General features: G+C 38.4%; 1 protein-coding gene across 1 annotated transcript in view; it reads right to left on the bottom strand.

Annotated features, from left to right (window-relative positions):
* The window catches only part of LOC139152270 (uncharacterized), a 186,530-nt gene extending 184,287 nt beyond the window's left edge, over positions 1-2,243 (bottom strand). Inside the window, exon 1 of the mRNA XM_070725413.1 lies at positions 1,827-2,243. Coding sequence (XP_070581514.1) covers positions 1,827-1,829 — 3 coding nt within the window. The 5' untranslated portion in view covers positions 1,830-2,243. The remainder of the gene's footprint in view (positions 1-1,826) is intronic.
* Between the last annotated feature and the right edge of the window lie 11,658 nt (positions 2,244-13,901).

Genomic DNA, 13,901 nt, shown 5'->3' with positions numbered 1-13,901 from the left:
ACAAGGACAGCTATGGATCTAGAACGGCTGTCAGTCGATGATAGTTACATAAAGGCACTTCTTCAAGTTGATCCCGGGAAAAGTGAAAAAAGAAAGTAAGAAAAGATATCGAGCTGTAGAGAACTGCAAATTAATTACGTGTTTATAAACCCCCATCAATTATTTTATTCTGAATAAGGAACGCATCTAGCCGAAAAGTAGGTACCCTGAAACTTTGTCCACTCTGGCAAACGCAACTCAATAACAGCTCTATGGTAGGGGGGGGGGGGGGGGGGGGGGGGGAGCATGGTGACCATGTGCCGTCTGTTTCGGAAACAAAGCAGAGTAACTCGTTTGTAATTAAATATGCCTGACTGAAACTTTCATTTAATGTGAAACTTATTATGTTTGGCATAGCCGTCCGACTTGCGACGCCAGGTCAAGTCAACATTAAAGCCGCAATTTTCAATCCCAGGTTCTCGCATTAGTGGAGTTCTCCTCCCAGTCAAACACTTGGCCAGTATGATGTTTGATTTCTATACCATTAATTACACAAACTGATCTCAACCTTTTGGCTTCTTTTGCTAATCCTGCAAACAGAGTTTATACAAGGTTAGCGTTTGATTGACAGTCCGTTCAAATCGCCAATGGTCATTGATTCCCCAACACCAACGCTCGAATTTCCTAAAAATCATCTTCCAGTCGCGTTAGAATTTGAATATAACCACAGAGTTCGATCGGCAGCAGCTTCGCGCTGACTGCTTGGCAGTTTTCTGCCCTGTTGCGGCCGGAAAAAAACTAAAAAGTGGCAGTTTCTGGAGCGTGTGCCCGCGTGTTGCCTATTTGGTGTCCACTTACACAGTGAACGCAACCACGGCTTCGCGCCCTTTTAAAAGGAGGCTCCGCCTTTACAAATGAAACATTGACAAACGAATTAACTTCCTGTTCTACACCAAATTTCGATATTCGATTTATTCTCAGCATATTGCAAGCGATGGTCTTTACATCTTCTCACTTTTTCGTGCGAACATTGCATATGTGCTGGATTTCGAGCTAATACGCGTTTCGTTCTCTAATGTATCATCATCATATATAAGCTGGTCGCGTAATGCACGGCGTTACATGTAAAATCCGATGTTGGAAATGCCAACTCTACAACGACAATCACAGAAAGAAATATGACGATGTTTCAGGATTCCTTCTTCGATTTCGACATTCAAATTCGGTTGGCCTAATAATGCCACGGATTTTCCAGGGACACACCCATGACATGTTCCCGACTTTGATGTAAACAAGCATTTGACTTAACTGGTAACATTGTCTTATATGCATTTTTGTTTTCAGCAAATACCTGAATACCACTTAAATCGGTAATAAAGTTAGAAGAAAAAGTAAAAATAGTAAGATTAAACCTGAAAAAGTAAGTCCAGCCACGAGTAATGGTTCACCTCTCTGCTTCGTTTCGTTTCGTTTTGTTTCATTTCGTTTTCGTTTCTTTGAATAGCATACCCTCTATCCTCGCTCTTCAAAGACTTGTAATCAAAGTACCAATTAAGAAGTGGGGACTGTGTAATCAATGACTTGTTTAATATTTTAATTGTACCTTTATGAGGGAACTCAGTACGTGTGTATCGCGGCCATTTGGTGCCCAAACTTCCCACTTGTGTAATAATAGAGCCATTTCTCTTACCTCCATGGTCTAATGAATACAAAAGCGGCCGTCGCCGTGTATCGAACGACAAACAAACTGCGTCTGAACACGAGTGACTGTCGGACAAATCAAATGTTTTGCGGTGTACGAGCTAAAATGCCAAGTATATTGAACGAAAGTTCTTAAAGTAACTCACCATATATCCAGAAATCGCGAAAATTAAGAAAGGCGAGCTCTATTTCTCCACCGTGTTGAAAAGCACACCCGTTCCGATCGTCGCTTCGCGAAGCTTCTCTGAGAAAAAGTAAAATGCCCCGAAGTATATGACGTATGGCTTTAGAAGTGTTAACCAATCAGAAGTATTTCCTGCAATGGCCACGATGGTAGGTCGTTGTCTGACAAGCAAGCGCGTGAGGTTTTGGGGTCTTGCAAAATTCGCTTTTTCGTGGTCATAACGTTACGATTTCGAGCATGAGTATATTTCACAATGGAATATGTTTATTTGGCTGTTCGTCGACCCAGTTTATTGGGATGTAGCGTGGAATGTTGAACGCGAAACAGTCTGTTGAAATTTGTTGGTTTCATGGCAGCCACAATCGCCCACCTTTTTCTTTGCTCGAGATCGACAAAAGGACCAACAAAAGGAGACGACGTCATACCATAGACCCTGGAGCCAGGATCTATGGTCAAACGTACTTCCTTGTGCGATCACCAGGTAGCTGGTTAGGGACTGTTCAGAATTTACTTCCAGGGGGCTGGAGGATTTTCAGGGGGGGGGCACCCATTTTCCCCAAGAAAAATTACGGGGGCAGACAAAGATACCTCAAGCTTTAAGTGGGGGCAAGGAAAAAAATCAATTCAATATTTGCCCAGAATTTCTGATCTACAAAAGAGAAACATAGACGCTACCTCGATGACAGATAAACTCAACGTGTTTAGTTAAACTCCTTTAGCTGCAAAATTTGGTGATATTCACAGTGGTTTGTTTTATACATCTAATGCAGTAGTTTGTTCTCCTCCCTCAAGCGTCATGAAATGTCCTGTATTTAGCATGTCAACACAGACCATACAGTGAACAGTCAGCGTTGTTATTGTTGAAAAGAGATCTTGGATCAAGTCCAGACTAGAATTCATTCGCCAACAATAACAATGGTACCGGTCATTTATGTTCATACTGCTATGTTGCTAAACACAGCATTGGGTGTTCTATGTAGGGATAGAATAACAAACAAATGCTGATACAAAGAGATGAAAATTGAAAAGTTACAGCAAATGTGGGGGACAACCCAATACCAAGAATATAGTCACTTTTTCTAGAGATCACATTTGTTGTAACTGGAAGGATGAGGATAAAAAATATAGTGTAAATGACACTTGGCTCACATTTGGTTCAATGTTGCAGGCAAGAGTGAACATACTAATTTTACCCCTGGGAACATGCATACTAAAAATGGGGAAAATTGCCCCAAAAATATAAATATCAAAATTTCACCGCAATTTGAAGACACTCAACTAATGTTGCGTCTAGGTACATAGCAGAATAACATATGAATTTATATGGATGTGTTTTGTTCAAGAAATGTTCTAAAATATTCCTCAGCATTGTTGCTTTCAGTGGCAGCTACTTGGTTTTATGGCAACGAAATTAGAAAAAAAGAGAAAAAAAGTAAAAACTAGTTGGCTTTCGCAAATTTTAATTCCTAATGTTTAAAACAACTTAGCTCGGTGATTTAACCACTCTCTTTTCGAGAGTGGGGATTTGGCCGAGCGGTTCTGTCTGTTGCTTCTCCGCTAGGTGACTGGGTGCCATATGTTGTGGGGTTGAACCCCGAATGAAGACACTGTATTTAAAACTTTCACCATGAGTCTGCAAGTTATTCAGCATCATCAAATAAAAATGTATGCTGAACTTGTGCATGTACATCTCACTTTCCAGAAATATCTGGATATCTGCAAATGATGTACCATTAAATTTCAAGATATATATCACTTTCCCAATTATCTGCCCCTCTGATTTTCTGTTTACCGTTTCCAACTGACTTCTGTGCTTGACTTTGTGTGCATCATATGTATCTGTGAGACATAACAAAAGAAGTATTCATATATAGTAATTAACTTTTCTTCAAAAATTTTCAACCAGATATGTTTATTGCTAGCCTTTCCAAAAGTGTGCCACTTGCAGTCCCTGCAAAACATTCTTTTTTATAGTCACATAACCCTGAAATGTTTTGTTATACCATCTATTAAATGTCCACTACAGTTCCTGCAACTTGTTAGACTGGATATGTCTTAGTGTGTAAGCAGCAAGTATATGTCAGGGGGCATGGAAAAAAACCCAGGAAAGATGAGGGGGGCATAGATTTTTTCCATAATTTACTAGGGGGGGGCGTGGAAAAAAATCACCCAGAAAATAGAAAATCCTCCGGCCTCCCCCAAAAATAAATTCTGAACAGTCCCTTACAAACTTTATTCACCCCACTCTTTACTTGGCTATCAATTGAGGTTTACGTCTGCTGCCCTCAAGAGGTTAGGTGTACGCCTTCAACCGTTTATAAGTGAACGTTTTCTGTGAACAAGGAAAACGAACTCGTGTTCTCACACCGACACAGAAGACTTGCAACAACTTATCTCATACTTTTGAATTGAGCGCTTTGTATTGGACCACTCGAACCGCAAACTTCGTGAACGGTACTGTAACATTACAATATAGCATTATTATGGTGTCCGCTTTACACCCACTCGGCAGTAAAGAAAGCACATCATCCCCCACACCTAGCTCTGCATGGCAGGGCTGTGTGTTATCGACGTTATACGGCCTCCCACCACATGTAGCACACAGCCCTGCCATGCAGAGCTACCCCACACCTGGTCCTCACATTACACCCTCCCCCCAAACACCACATCCCCCACATCCCATCCCCCATCCCTCATTAAAGTATATTGCAAACCATCTCCGAGCTCGGACATTATCCCCGTCCTGTGGCGGAGCAGGTTAGAGTGGGGATTTGGCCGAGCTTTACCTTTTAGGAAGATGAGGAAAACCCCAGTTTGACCTCCTGATCCGAATGGACAAACAAAACCGCTTTTGTCCCTAAATAAATAGAAAATTTTCCCCTGAAAGAAATTCATTTATTTTCCCTCAACCAAATACCTTATCAGTGAACTCATTGTAACAATATTTAGAATGCATTTGCTCACAAGTGATACTTTAAAAGCTGTAGTCAAAAGGCAGAGTGGAAATTCTTCCGTAGTGATTTCCTGTATTATTATTATTATTATTATTATTATTATTATAATTTGGTGGTTTCAAAAGCTTTCATGAAACGAAAAAGACTAACAGTGACAGGAAAGGAACGCCAGTTGAAGGCCATATTAGAGGATTAAGTGTTGCAAACACATATTTTCCGCTGCTTGTAAGCTAAAGGCAGGGGGAGCCTATAAATACCCCCTATCTCCCTGGGATTCATAATCCAACATGAGTGGCACATGGTAACAACGTCAACGAATGCTCCCGAAAATCTGGATCTTTCAACAACCATGGTGTAAATTAAAGCACTGTTCCAACATATTACGTTTTGTGAATACTTGTGGCATCACCCTGTTGGCGAAATTCTCTCATTTTTTCCATTTTAAGTTGATTTTTTATGCCAAAACTGCTTCGATGCTGTGTTCGAAGCGTCCAACAAACAATAGATGAAAGCATTCAAACAGCTGCCAATCACGAGGGGACGCGGAAAGGTGCAAACGATCAAACATTGTTGTGTACATCGGATCGATTACGATGTCAACAATGAATAAACGATTCTTACTACTGAACGAAAAAACTTGACCAAACGGTTACTGAACACAGCGCCTCAATGAATTCAGACACAAACGGACTACTTCATGGTTTCAAGCAGATTGCCTCTCCCTTTTGTTCGTTGATATGTGTACCTGTAGGCCTATGAATGGGTGATGTGTGTGTTGACCTGCAGTACGATATTTTACGATAGATCGCTTTTGGAAGTATGTTGTGGCCTAGCCCTGCGTACGATGACGTGTATTCCCGGCGTTATACGGCCTCCCACCACAGCTCTGCTGATTACCATGGACAAAACCGGCAACATGCGGATCCAGTTTGGACGGAGCACGAAAAACTACTTTCTAACTGTTTTCGGCCGAAATCAACTCGATTCCGATCTACATGTATGCAGCCTACCCAAACCACTCAACCGCTCACAGACTGCGAAAAAAATGCTCTCGTGACGTCCAAAACCGTTGTTTGCTCGCGATGCACGGTCAATTGCTCATGCAGTGGACGGGCATTGTATACGTTCATGCCACGATTACATGTATACAGGTGCCCATGAGCTCATTATTTCCTGTCGGATCGTGATTGGTTCATCTCTGTCGATTTGACCAAAAAGAGACACTTGCCATAGATTATAGCATCAATGTGACCGTTCAGACTGAAACATGATAAAAGGTCTGAAGATCGCCGTGATCGGTGATGTCTTTCTTCTCTGTACGTTTTTCTGAGCTAGCTTTTTTACTAATTGTTCGAGTATTAGCTGACGTTTTTTTTGAAAACTTAATCAATTTTTCTTTCCAACCAGGGCACAACATTACCTTTTTTACATTCATGGTAACCTAGGATGAATTAAATCGCAGATTAATAGACTCTAGCTGCAATAATTGTAGCCCTTGGTTGGTGGGATTGGGGCTTCTGTCGTGCGGCTCGCGCCTGCCCCAACCAGCCTGGTTGGGCAAGGCGCGAGCCGCACGACAGAAAGCCCAATACCACCAACAAGGGCTACAATATTGCAGCTAAATAGACTCTTATGTTCTTCCTCGATTGTCTGTGACTGATTTTGCTATCCCAATATCGATATTGCGTTCGCACTCGGGTGTCTTGAAACTTACGTCATTCACTGAAATAGTTTTCGGACAAACTCAAGAAATTCGACAACTACTAACGAATAGTTGGCAAAATTTACAGAGATAAGCAATAATAATTATGGTCATTTTACCGTCTTTTTCACCATTTTTGCCGTCTTTAGCTAAGCGGACTCGTTTGACGGAAGCAGTATTATTATATACGATCTGAGTTCCCATATTTTTACCCTACCGTACGAGTGTAGTATTCGAATGAGTGAGATCATAATCTTACGCTGTTCCGAGTGGTCTGGAGATTTTTTATAATATACATGTACAATAAATTGACCTTATCAAAAGTACTCTGTTTTACATTGCTTGGATATTGATATTTTTTCCGTACGTTTTGACTGTTGATTTGAAGTCTTTTGATTCTCCATTGGCAGCAGCACATGTACGGTTACAACCGTCATGTGATGATCAGAGTGTGATTGTAAAGTTGTCGGGAAGTTGTTCAGAAGAAAAATCATTTTGTATTTAGAGGCTTCAGTTCGGGATTTTTCAAGATAAACAAATCATTATACATTTCCTACGTCTTTGAAACGGGGATTACGGTAATGTGATGAATGTGATGAAAATTTTGTGAACGTCTTTGCAATGTGTTCCCACGATGAGTGTGAACTGATTCTTTGTTAGTAAAAATCGTCAGAAATGGTCCAGTGACCGTGATAAAATAAACACAGATGCAAAACCCATTGCGAGGAAGATAGTAAGAAATTCACATTGCAATATTTGCTGTCGTATTTCTCAGCAGGAATAATAAGTTTTTACACGTTGTGTATAAGAACAGCAAGCAGGTGTTCGGCGGTCAATTGCTTCTATCATATGATCTTGATCGCAGCTATTTGGCGAGAAGACAGCGGGTACTTATAATCTCCCACAATTATTGATATCATGTCTTTGTGTTAAAAATTTTCGATTGGAGGCAGCTCAAATCAACAGCCGTGATATATTCGAAATCGTGTTCTCACTGGACACCGAACTGCCTGCTATCAACAGTACGTTATGTACCATCGGCGGTAACACATTGGTCGTAATCTTGTCTAATTCTGCCCCGCCGTTTGTACCGTCCAGAAATTTCAAAGCTAGATTTTTTCACCCTGACATATAATACAGCGACCTTGCACACTAATGATCATTCCACTGTTTCTGTTGGGGTTTGTTGGTTTTTTTAATTTGCTCCGTGGCCCCGGTAAGATTTTTTCAATACGATACACAGTTTGAAATTTTTTCAAGGTAAATTTAGTATATTCCCAGTTTGTGGGGTAAAGTTTTCTGGAGTGAAAGTTTGAGTTGACGCTGATAGAGTAGACGTCGAGCCCGGCACAGTTGACTGGGACCCGGTCGGTTTGGGTCGTTTAGTCCAGAAACCTGCAGCAGAGTTCTGTATGATCACCGTTCGGCATTTGGGTGATTTTTGGTCAAAGTAATGCAGTAACAATGTACGCCAGATTCTTTGTGTTGTTTTTGTCACCGTCATACGCGTATACGGACGGTTTTCGATTAAAAACTGTAAAATATCCAGTGCTCGTAAATGCGTGCAAAATTTATTCAGTGACTGTTTACGCAGCAGTCGTAAATACGACTAGGATTTACCACTACGTATATACGTAACAACTGTAAACACCCCATCAACAGTCCATACAAAAATTTTGTGCTGAATCGAGGGAGATAACAATTGCGGTAGAAAAGGTCAGTCCATCATCCGTCAAAGTTGTTGATCGGAAAAATCTTCACTGAGCGCCAACTACATGAGTGGCTGTTATAGTTGTACACGTAGTTCTGTGGGCTTTCCACTGTCCCTTGTTACGAGCTATGTTCAAAGTGCGTCAAGCTACGAATATTTTCATGTACTGAGTTACAGACATCGGTGAAGTACCGGGTACATTGATTTTGTTCAAAACCACTGCCTGTTTGTTCCTCGTGTTGTTTTTTTGTGTCCCTAACGTCGACTGGCTCTATGTGCGTACAAACATAGCAGTCGGGATTAAGATTTCCTGGATAAATAGATTTATTCCGCCTCTGACGCAAGATACACACTGTTTTACATGTGCCACCCCTAGGCCCTGGGATCGATTTCATACCCTTAAGTCTTAATATTTTATTATAGGTCGGCCTATGAAGTTCACAAGGTTAATTTTCAATTTTGATGAGCGGGTCAAAATTTAGCAAATATTTACAACGAAAACATCACGAGATTCCTAAAAGTTAACAGTATTTGCGAACAGAGGTCCTTTTCGCAATTCGCGTACTAGTTAATACCTATTTTGTTTTGTGAACTTGTCAAGGAAGTATTCGAGGATTAACCGAAACTCCTGCATGGCTTTCATTTCATTCTCTCCATTGGTACAACATACCTTGTGACGCAAATATATACCAACTTTACAATGCTGTTCGTAGAATTATGACATGAAAAAGTTGATACTAGAACAATAATCTCCATGAGTTGAGAAGATTACCGTAGCGTGTTTACATAAAGTAGTTGTGGCACGAAAATAGTTTGCAGCAATCTGTACTATCTGACTCGCAATGTATATAACACAATTATTAAATGTCTCATCACAGAGAAACCTGCACTATAACGTTAAAACTCTCTTGTTAAGAAACGACAAATTCATCTCAGTTCCTAGCATTCTTCAATATGCCAAGGGCTATATATTTTGCTGCAATTATCCGACAAGCTGTGCATATATTACAAAAATTATTAAAATGTCTCAGCTCCGAACAATCTGCACTGACGTTGAAGTCCCTGTAGCTGTAACTCTTGAAATTTGTGGACTTGAAAAAGGCTTTCTTTTTTCTCTTCTACAAATTTAAAGGATATAGTCTTTAACCACTGAAAAATTGCACAAGCAAATTTAAATTTTAACCGTTATTTTGATTTCCCGCCATTTTTAAAAATTGATAATATTACAACGAAAACATAGCATATTGTGTCCCGGTAGAGAACATTCAGCACTATGCATTATATTTGGACTACTCTGTTGTTTCTGTGAAGATTCCAATGCATATATGCACTGCGTACTGTGTTTTTGCTTTATTTGCATGAGGGCGCCATTTTATGTTTGGGCAAACATTTATTATTTATCTTGCTCAAAATTGCACATGTAGTCCCAGTGGACAGTTTATTATACCGGTATAAACACCCCTCAATGAATACATTCCCATTAACTTGTTTTAGTTTGGAAGTAAAATCACAAAAATAATGCGAAAAAGATACAGCTATCGGGCCTTTAAAACTCCGTCCAGGCTAAGAAATTACCAATATATCAGTCCGTAGCATCCTCAAATAAACTCGGTACTTTATCTTAAGTCAACGGATACAAAAAGTCTATCACTTTGCAGCGATCTGCAATATCTGACACGCTATATATAGTACCTCTTCCATGTTAAGAAATTACCAATCTATCTCAGTCCGTTGCATCCTCCAATGAGCCCAGGACTCTAAAGTCCATGGACGTACGAAAGTCAATAGTTTGTAGATCCAATACGCTGTGTATATGATCAAACGGTTAAAATGTCTCAGCTCGGAGCAAACTGCACTAACGTTAAAACTCCGTCCAGGCTAAGAAATTACCAATCTATCTCAGTCCGTAGCATCCACAATAAACTCAGGACTCTATCTGAAGTCCACGGATACGAAAAGTCGATCAGTTTGCAGCAATCTGCAATATCCGACACACTATGTATAGTACAAAAATTAGCATGTCTCAGCTCGGAGCAAATTAACTGCACTAGCGTTAAAATTCTGTCCATGTTAAGAAATTTCCACTTTGTCTAAGTCATGGCGGGTAAAAAATTCTCCGTGGAATGACTGACGCGAGTTTCATCTTTGCGTGTTAGCTCCAAAGTGTACCGAAATGCATGTATTTTATATAATATCAATTAATACTGAAGAAACAGTATATCAGAGCCACTCTTCTTTACTACGAAAAAGTTGTATTTAGGACACAAGCATGTTTTGCGAGATTGTGCGAGAGTTGGATGGTAATTGGATTTGTTTATCAATGGGTATGCAAATCCAACGTAATTTATTCCAGACTAGTTAGTTCAAAGGAAATTCTGCAGCTCTCAATCTTGTTTTACTGTCTATGGTACGATACACTTTCTGGTGCAACATCCAAAATCGTGTTGAAATGCCATGTATTCAACTCATCAACACAGGCTGTACTCGTATTGCTGTGGCATTTAGGCTGCATTCACAAATATTGGTTGGGTGGGCTGGAGGAATTCGGGAGGGGGGTTGAAAATTCTTTTGGGTACTAGAGGGGGACTTAAGGAAAATACCTATTTGGTACCCTATTTTTTTACAATGTCAGATTTCATTGTATTGTAGGTAATTCGATGGAAACTTAAAAGCATTTTCATATCATTCAGCGGTTCTAATATAAGTAATAATTTAAACAAAATATGGAACAATTTTATCGCATTTCATGACGAAAATCTAAAATAGAATGACTGTCATCGAATTTTCATAGGAAAAACAACAAGAAGACCTAGTAACGTGACAGAAGCAGCTACAACTACGAATATATTTATTACATTTATGGTTGACAAGTATTACATTTATGGGTGATTTTTTATTACATTTACGGTTACCATTTATTACAATTGTGGTTGATGTTTTTATTACATTTATGGTTGATTTTTGTTACATTTATGGGTGATATTACATTTGTGGGTGCACTTTATTACAATTATGGTTGATATTACATTTATGGAGATTATTACTTTATGGAGGTTACATTGACATCTCTATGGAGGTTACACATGTGACCTGCGTCCTGAGAGTTTCAAAATGAGCGACCCGCGACTTTTAGATGCAGTGAAATATGACCTGCGAGTTGTCAAATGGAAAACGTATCTTTGATAGGCTATCTGCATCGGGCAGATGAAGGTATTTGGTCGATCTTTTACGTTATCGTATTAAGGTATTTTGTTGTGCGGTCCTCCCCTCACTAGTGACAGACCCATCTCTACGGTACATCGGATCAGAGTGCCTCCCACAGCCCTGAGTCTTTGACTTCGGACTTCGAAAGTGCCTAGACATTATAACGTTAAACCGCTGGTTGCGCCTCCGAATGAGAGCGTGCAGTTTCTCTGCCGAGAACAGCCGATATTTAGTACAAACTTGTGATCGATCTCCGTTTTCGAGCACGCTCTACTTGTCCGAGATCCATGATGTGCTAAGCTTTGCTTTTAAACATGGACATAAGCAGTGTTTTAATGAACATAAAATTTGTTCAATGAACAAACAAATGACCTTCATGAACATAAGCATGAAAGGTTGAATAAGAGCATGATTTTTATGAACATAAACATACAATTTAAGAATATAAACATGCAATTTAAGAATAAACATACACAATTTAAGAACATAAACATGGTTTTATGAACAGAATATACATTTTAAGAACATAAACATGATTTTTATGAACATAAACATACAATTTAAGAATATAAACATACATTTTAAGAACATAAACATGGTTTTTATGAACATGAACATACAATTTAAGAACATAAACATGGTTTTTATGAACATAAACGTACAATTTAAGAAATAAACATACATTTTATAGAACATGAACATGGTTTTTATGAACATGAACATACAATTTAAGAATATAAACACACATTTTAAGAACATAATCATGGTTTTTATGAACATGAACATACAATTTAAGAATATAAACATACATTTTAAGAACATAAACATGGTTTTTATGAACATAAACATACAATTTAAGAATATAAACATACATTTTAAGAACATAAACATGGTTTTTATGAACATAAACATACAATTTAAGAATATAAACATACATTTTAAGAACATGAACATGGTTTTTATGAACATAAACATGCAATTTAAGAATATAAACATACATTTTAAGAACATAAACATGGTTTTATGAACATAAACATCAATTTAAGAATATAAACATACATTTTAAGAACATGAACATGGTTTTTTATGAACATGAACATACAATTTAAGAATATAAACATACATTTTAAGAACATAATCATGGTTTTATGAACATGAACATACAATTTAGAATATAAACATACATTTTAAGAACATAAACATGGTTTTGATGAACATGAACATACAATTTAGAATAAAACATACATTTTAAGAACATAAACATGGGTTTTATGAACATAAACATGCAATTTAAGAATATAAACATACATTTTAAGAACATAAACATGGTTTTTATGAACATGAACATACAATTTAAGAATATAAACATACATTTTAAGAACATAAACATGGTTTTTATGAACATAAACATACAATTTAAGAATATAAACATACATTTTAAGAACATAAACATGGTTTTTATGAACATAAACATACAATTTAAGAATATAAACATACATTTAAGAACATAAACATGGTTTTTATGAACATAACATACAATTTAGAATATAAACATACATTTTAAGAACATAAACATGGTTTTTATGAACATAAACATTAATTTTTAGAACACAAACATGAGAACTTAGAACACACAAATGTATTTTTTGAATTTTGCAACACTTGGCTTGCCATAATATATCATTCACTGTTCTGCTTCCTCCGGCAGATCACATGACTGTGCGCATTGTATCTGCTGTGCTTGAAATGCCACAGACATGGCCTTCAGGCTGAGACTGGCCTAAGCCTATACTGGACGCTAATTCTATGGATATTAATTATTCACGAATAAGATGACGTCACGATCAGACCATAAAAATACTGTCAGGACGGCGTTTTATCTTATCGGCACCACCGCGAATTCGTCACACTCAACCTTTGCACATGTACCTTGGAGCTAAACAGGGGCTATATTTGGCACCATTCTAATTGTGCATATACTGAATATTCAATATTGGTCTTCGAGTCGACATCGGGCTGCAGGCTGTTACCTTCCAAGTCACTTCATCAATGTGTGATATATCCATTTGCATGCATTATCCCCGTATGCAGACCGGGCTGTGGTTTTGTGATTGCGTTTATTGCATGTCATGCACTAGTCAGAAAACCGTTCCACCTCTGTGCGCCTCTATGTCCCGCGTTATTGTTGACCACTGGATTCTAGTCCGGACTAGAATTCAGAGGTCAACAACAACATTGCATAATGCATGTACTCGATGCACTTTGTTGGCAAGGCTAATAATTTGCATCTTAAATCACTTGTGGTGATGAATAAAAACAAAAACTTTCAAGAACAAAATTTTTAAAAAATGTCGAACATTAAAGCCATTGCCCCGTTGTTAAAATGTCTATCGGTCAACACGGTTTCCGTTGATACATGGCGAAAGCATCGAAGTGTGTTAACAAAAATGACAGAATATATAGGAC

Source organism: Ptychodera flava, chromosome 15, assembly GCF_041260155.1.
Source record: "Ptychodera flava strain L36383 chromosome 15, AS_Pfla_20210202, whole genome shotgun sequence".
Classification (NCBI taxonomy): domain Eukaryota; kingdom Metazoa; phylum Hemichordata; class Enteropneusta; family Ptychoderidae; genus Ptychodera; species Ptychodera flava.
The sequence above is the reverse complement of the archived record's forward strand: the minus strand, read 5'-3'. Positions and strand labels throughout refer to the sequence as shown.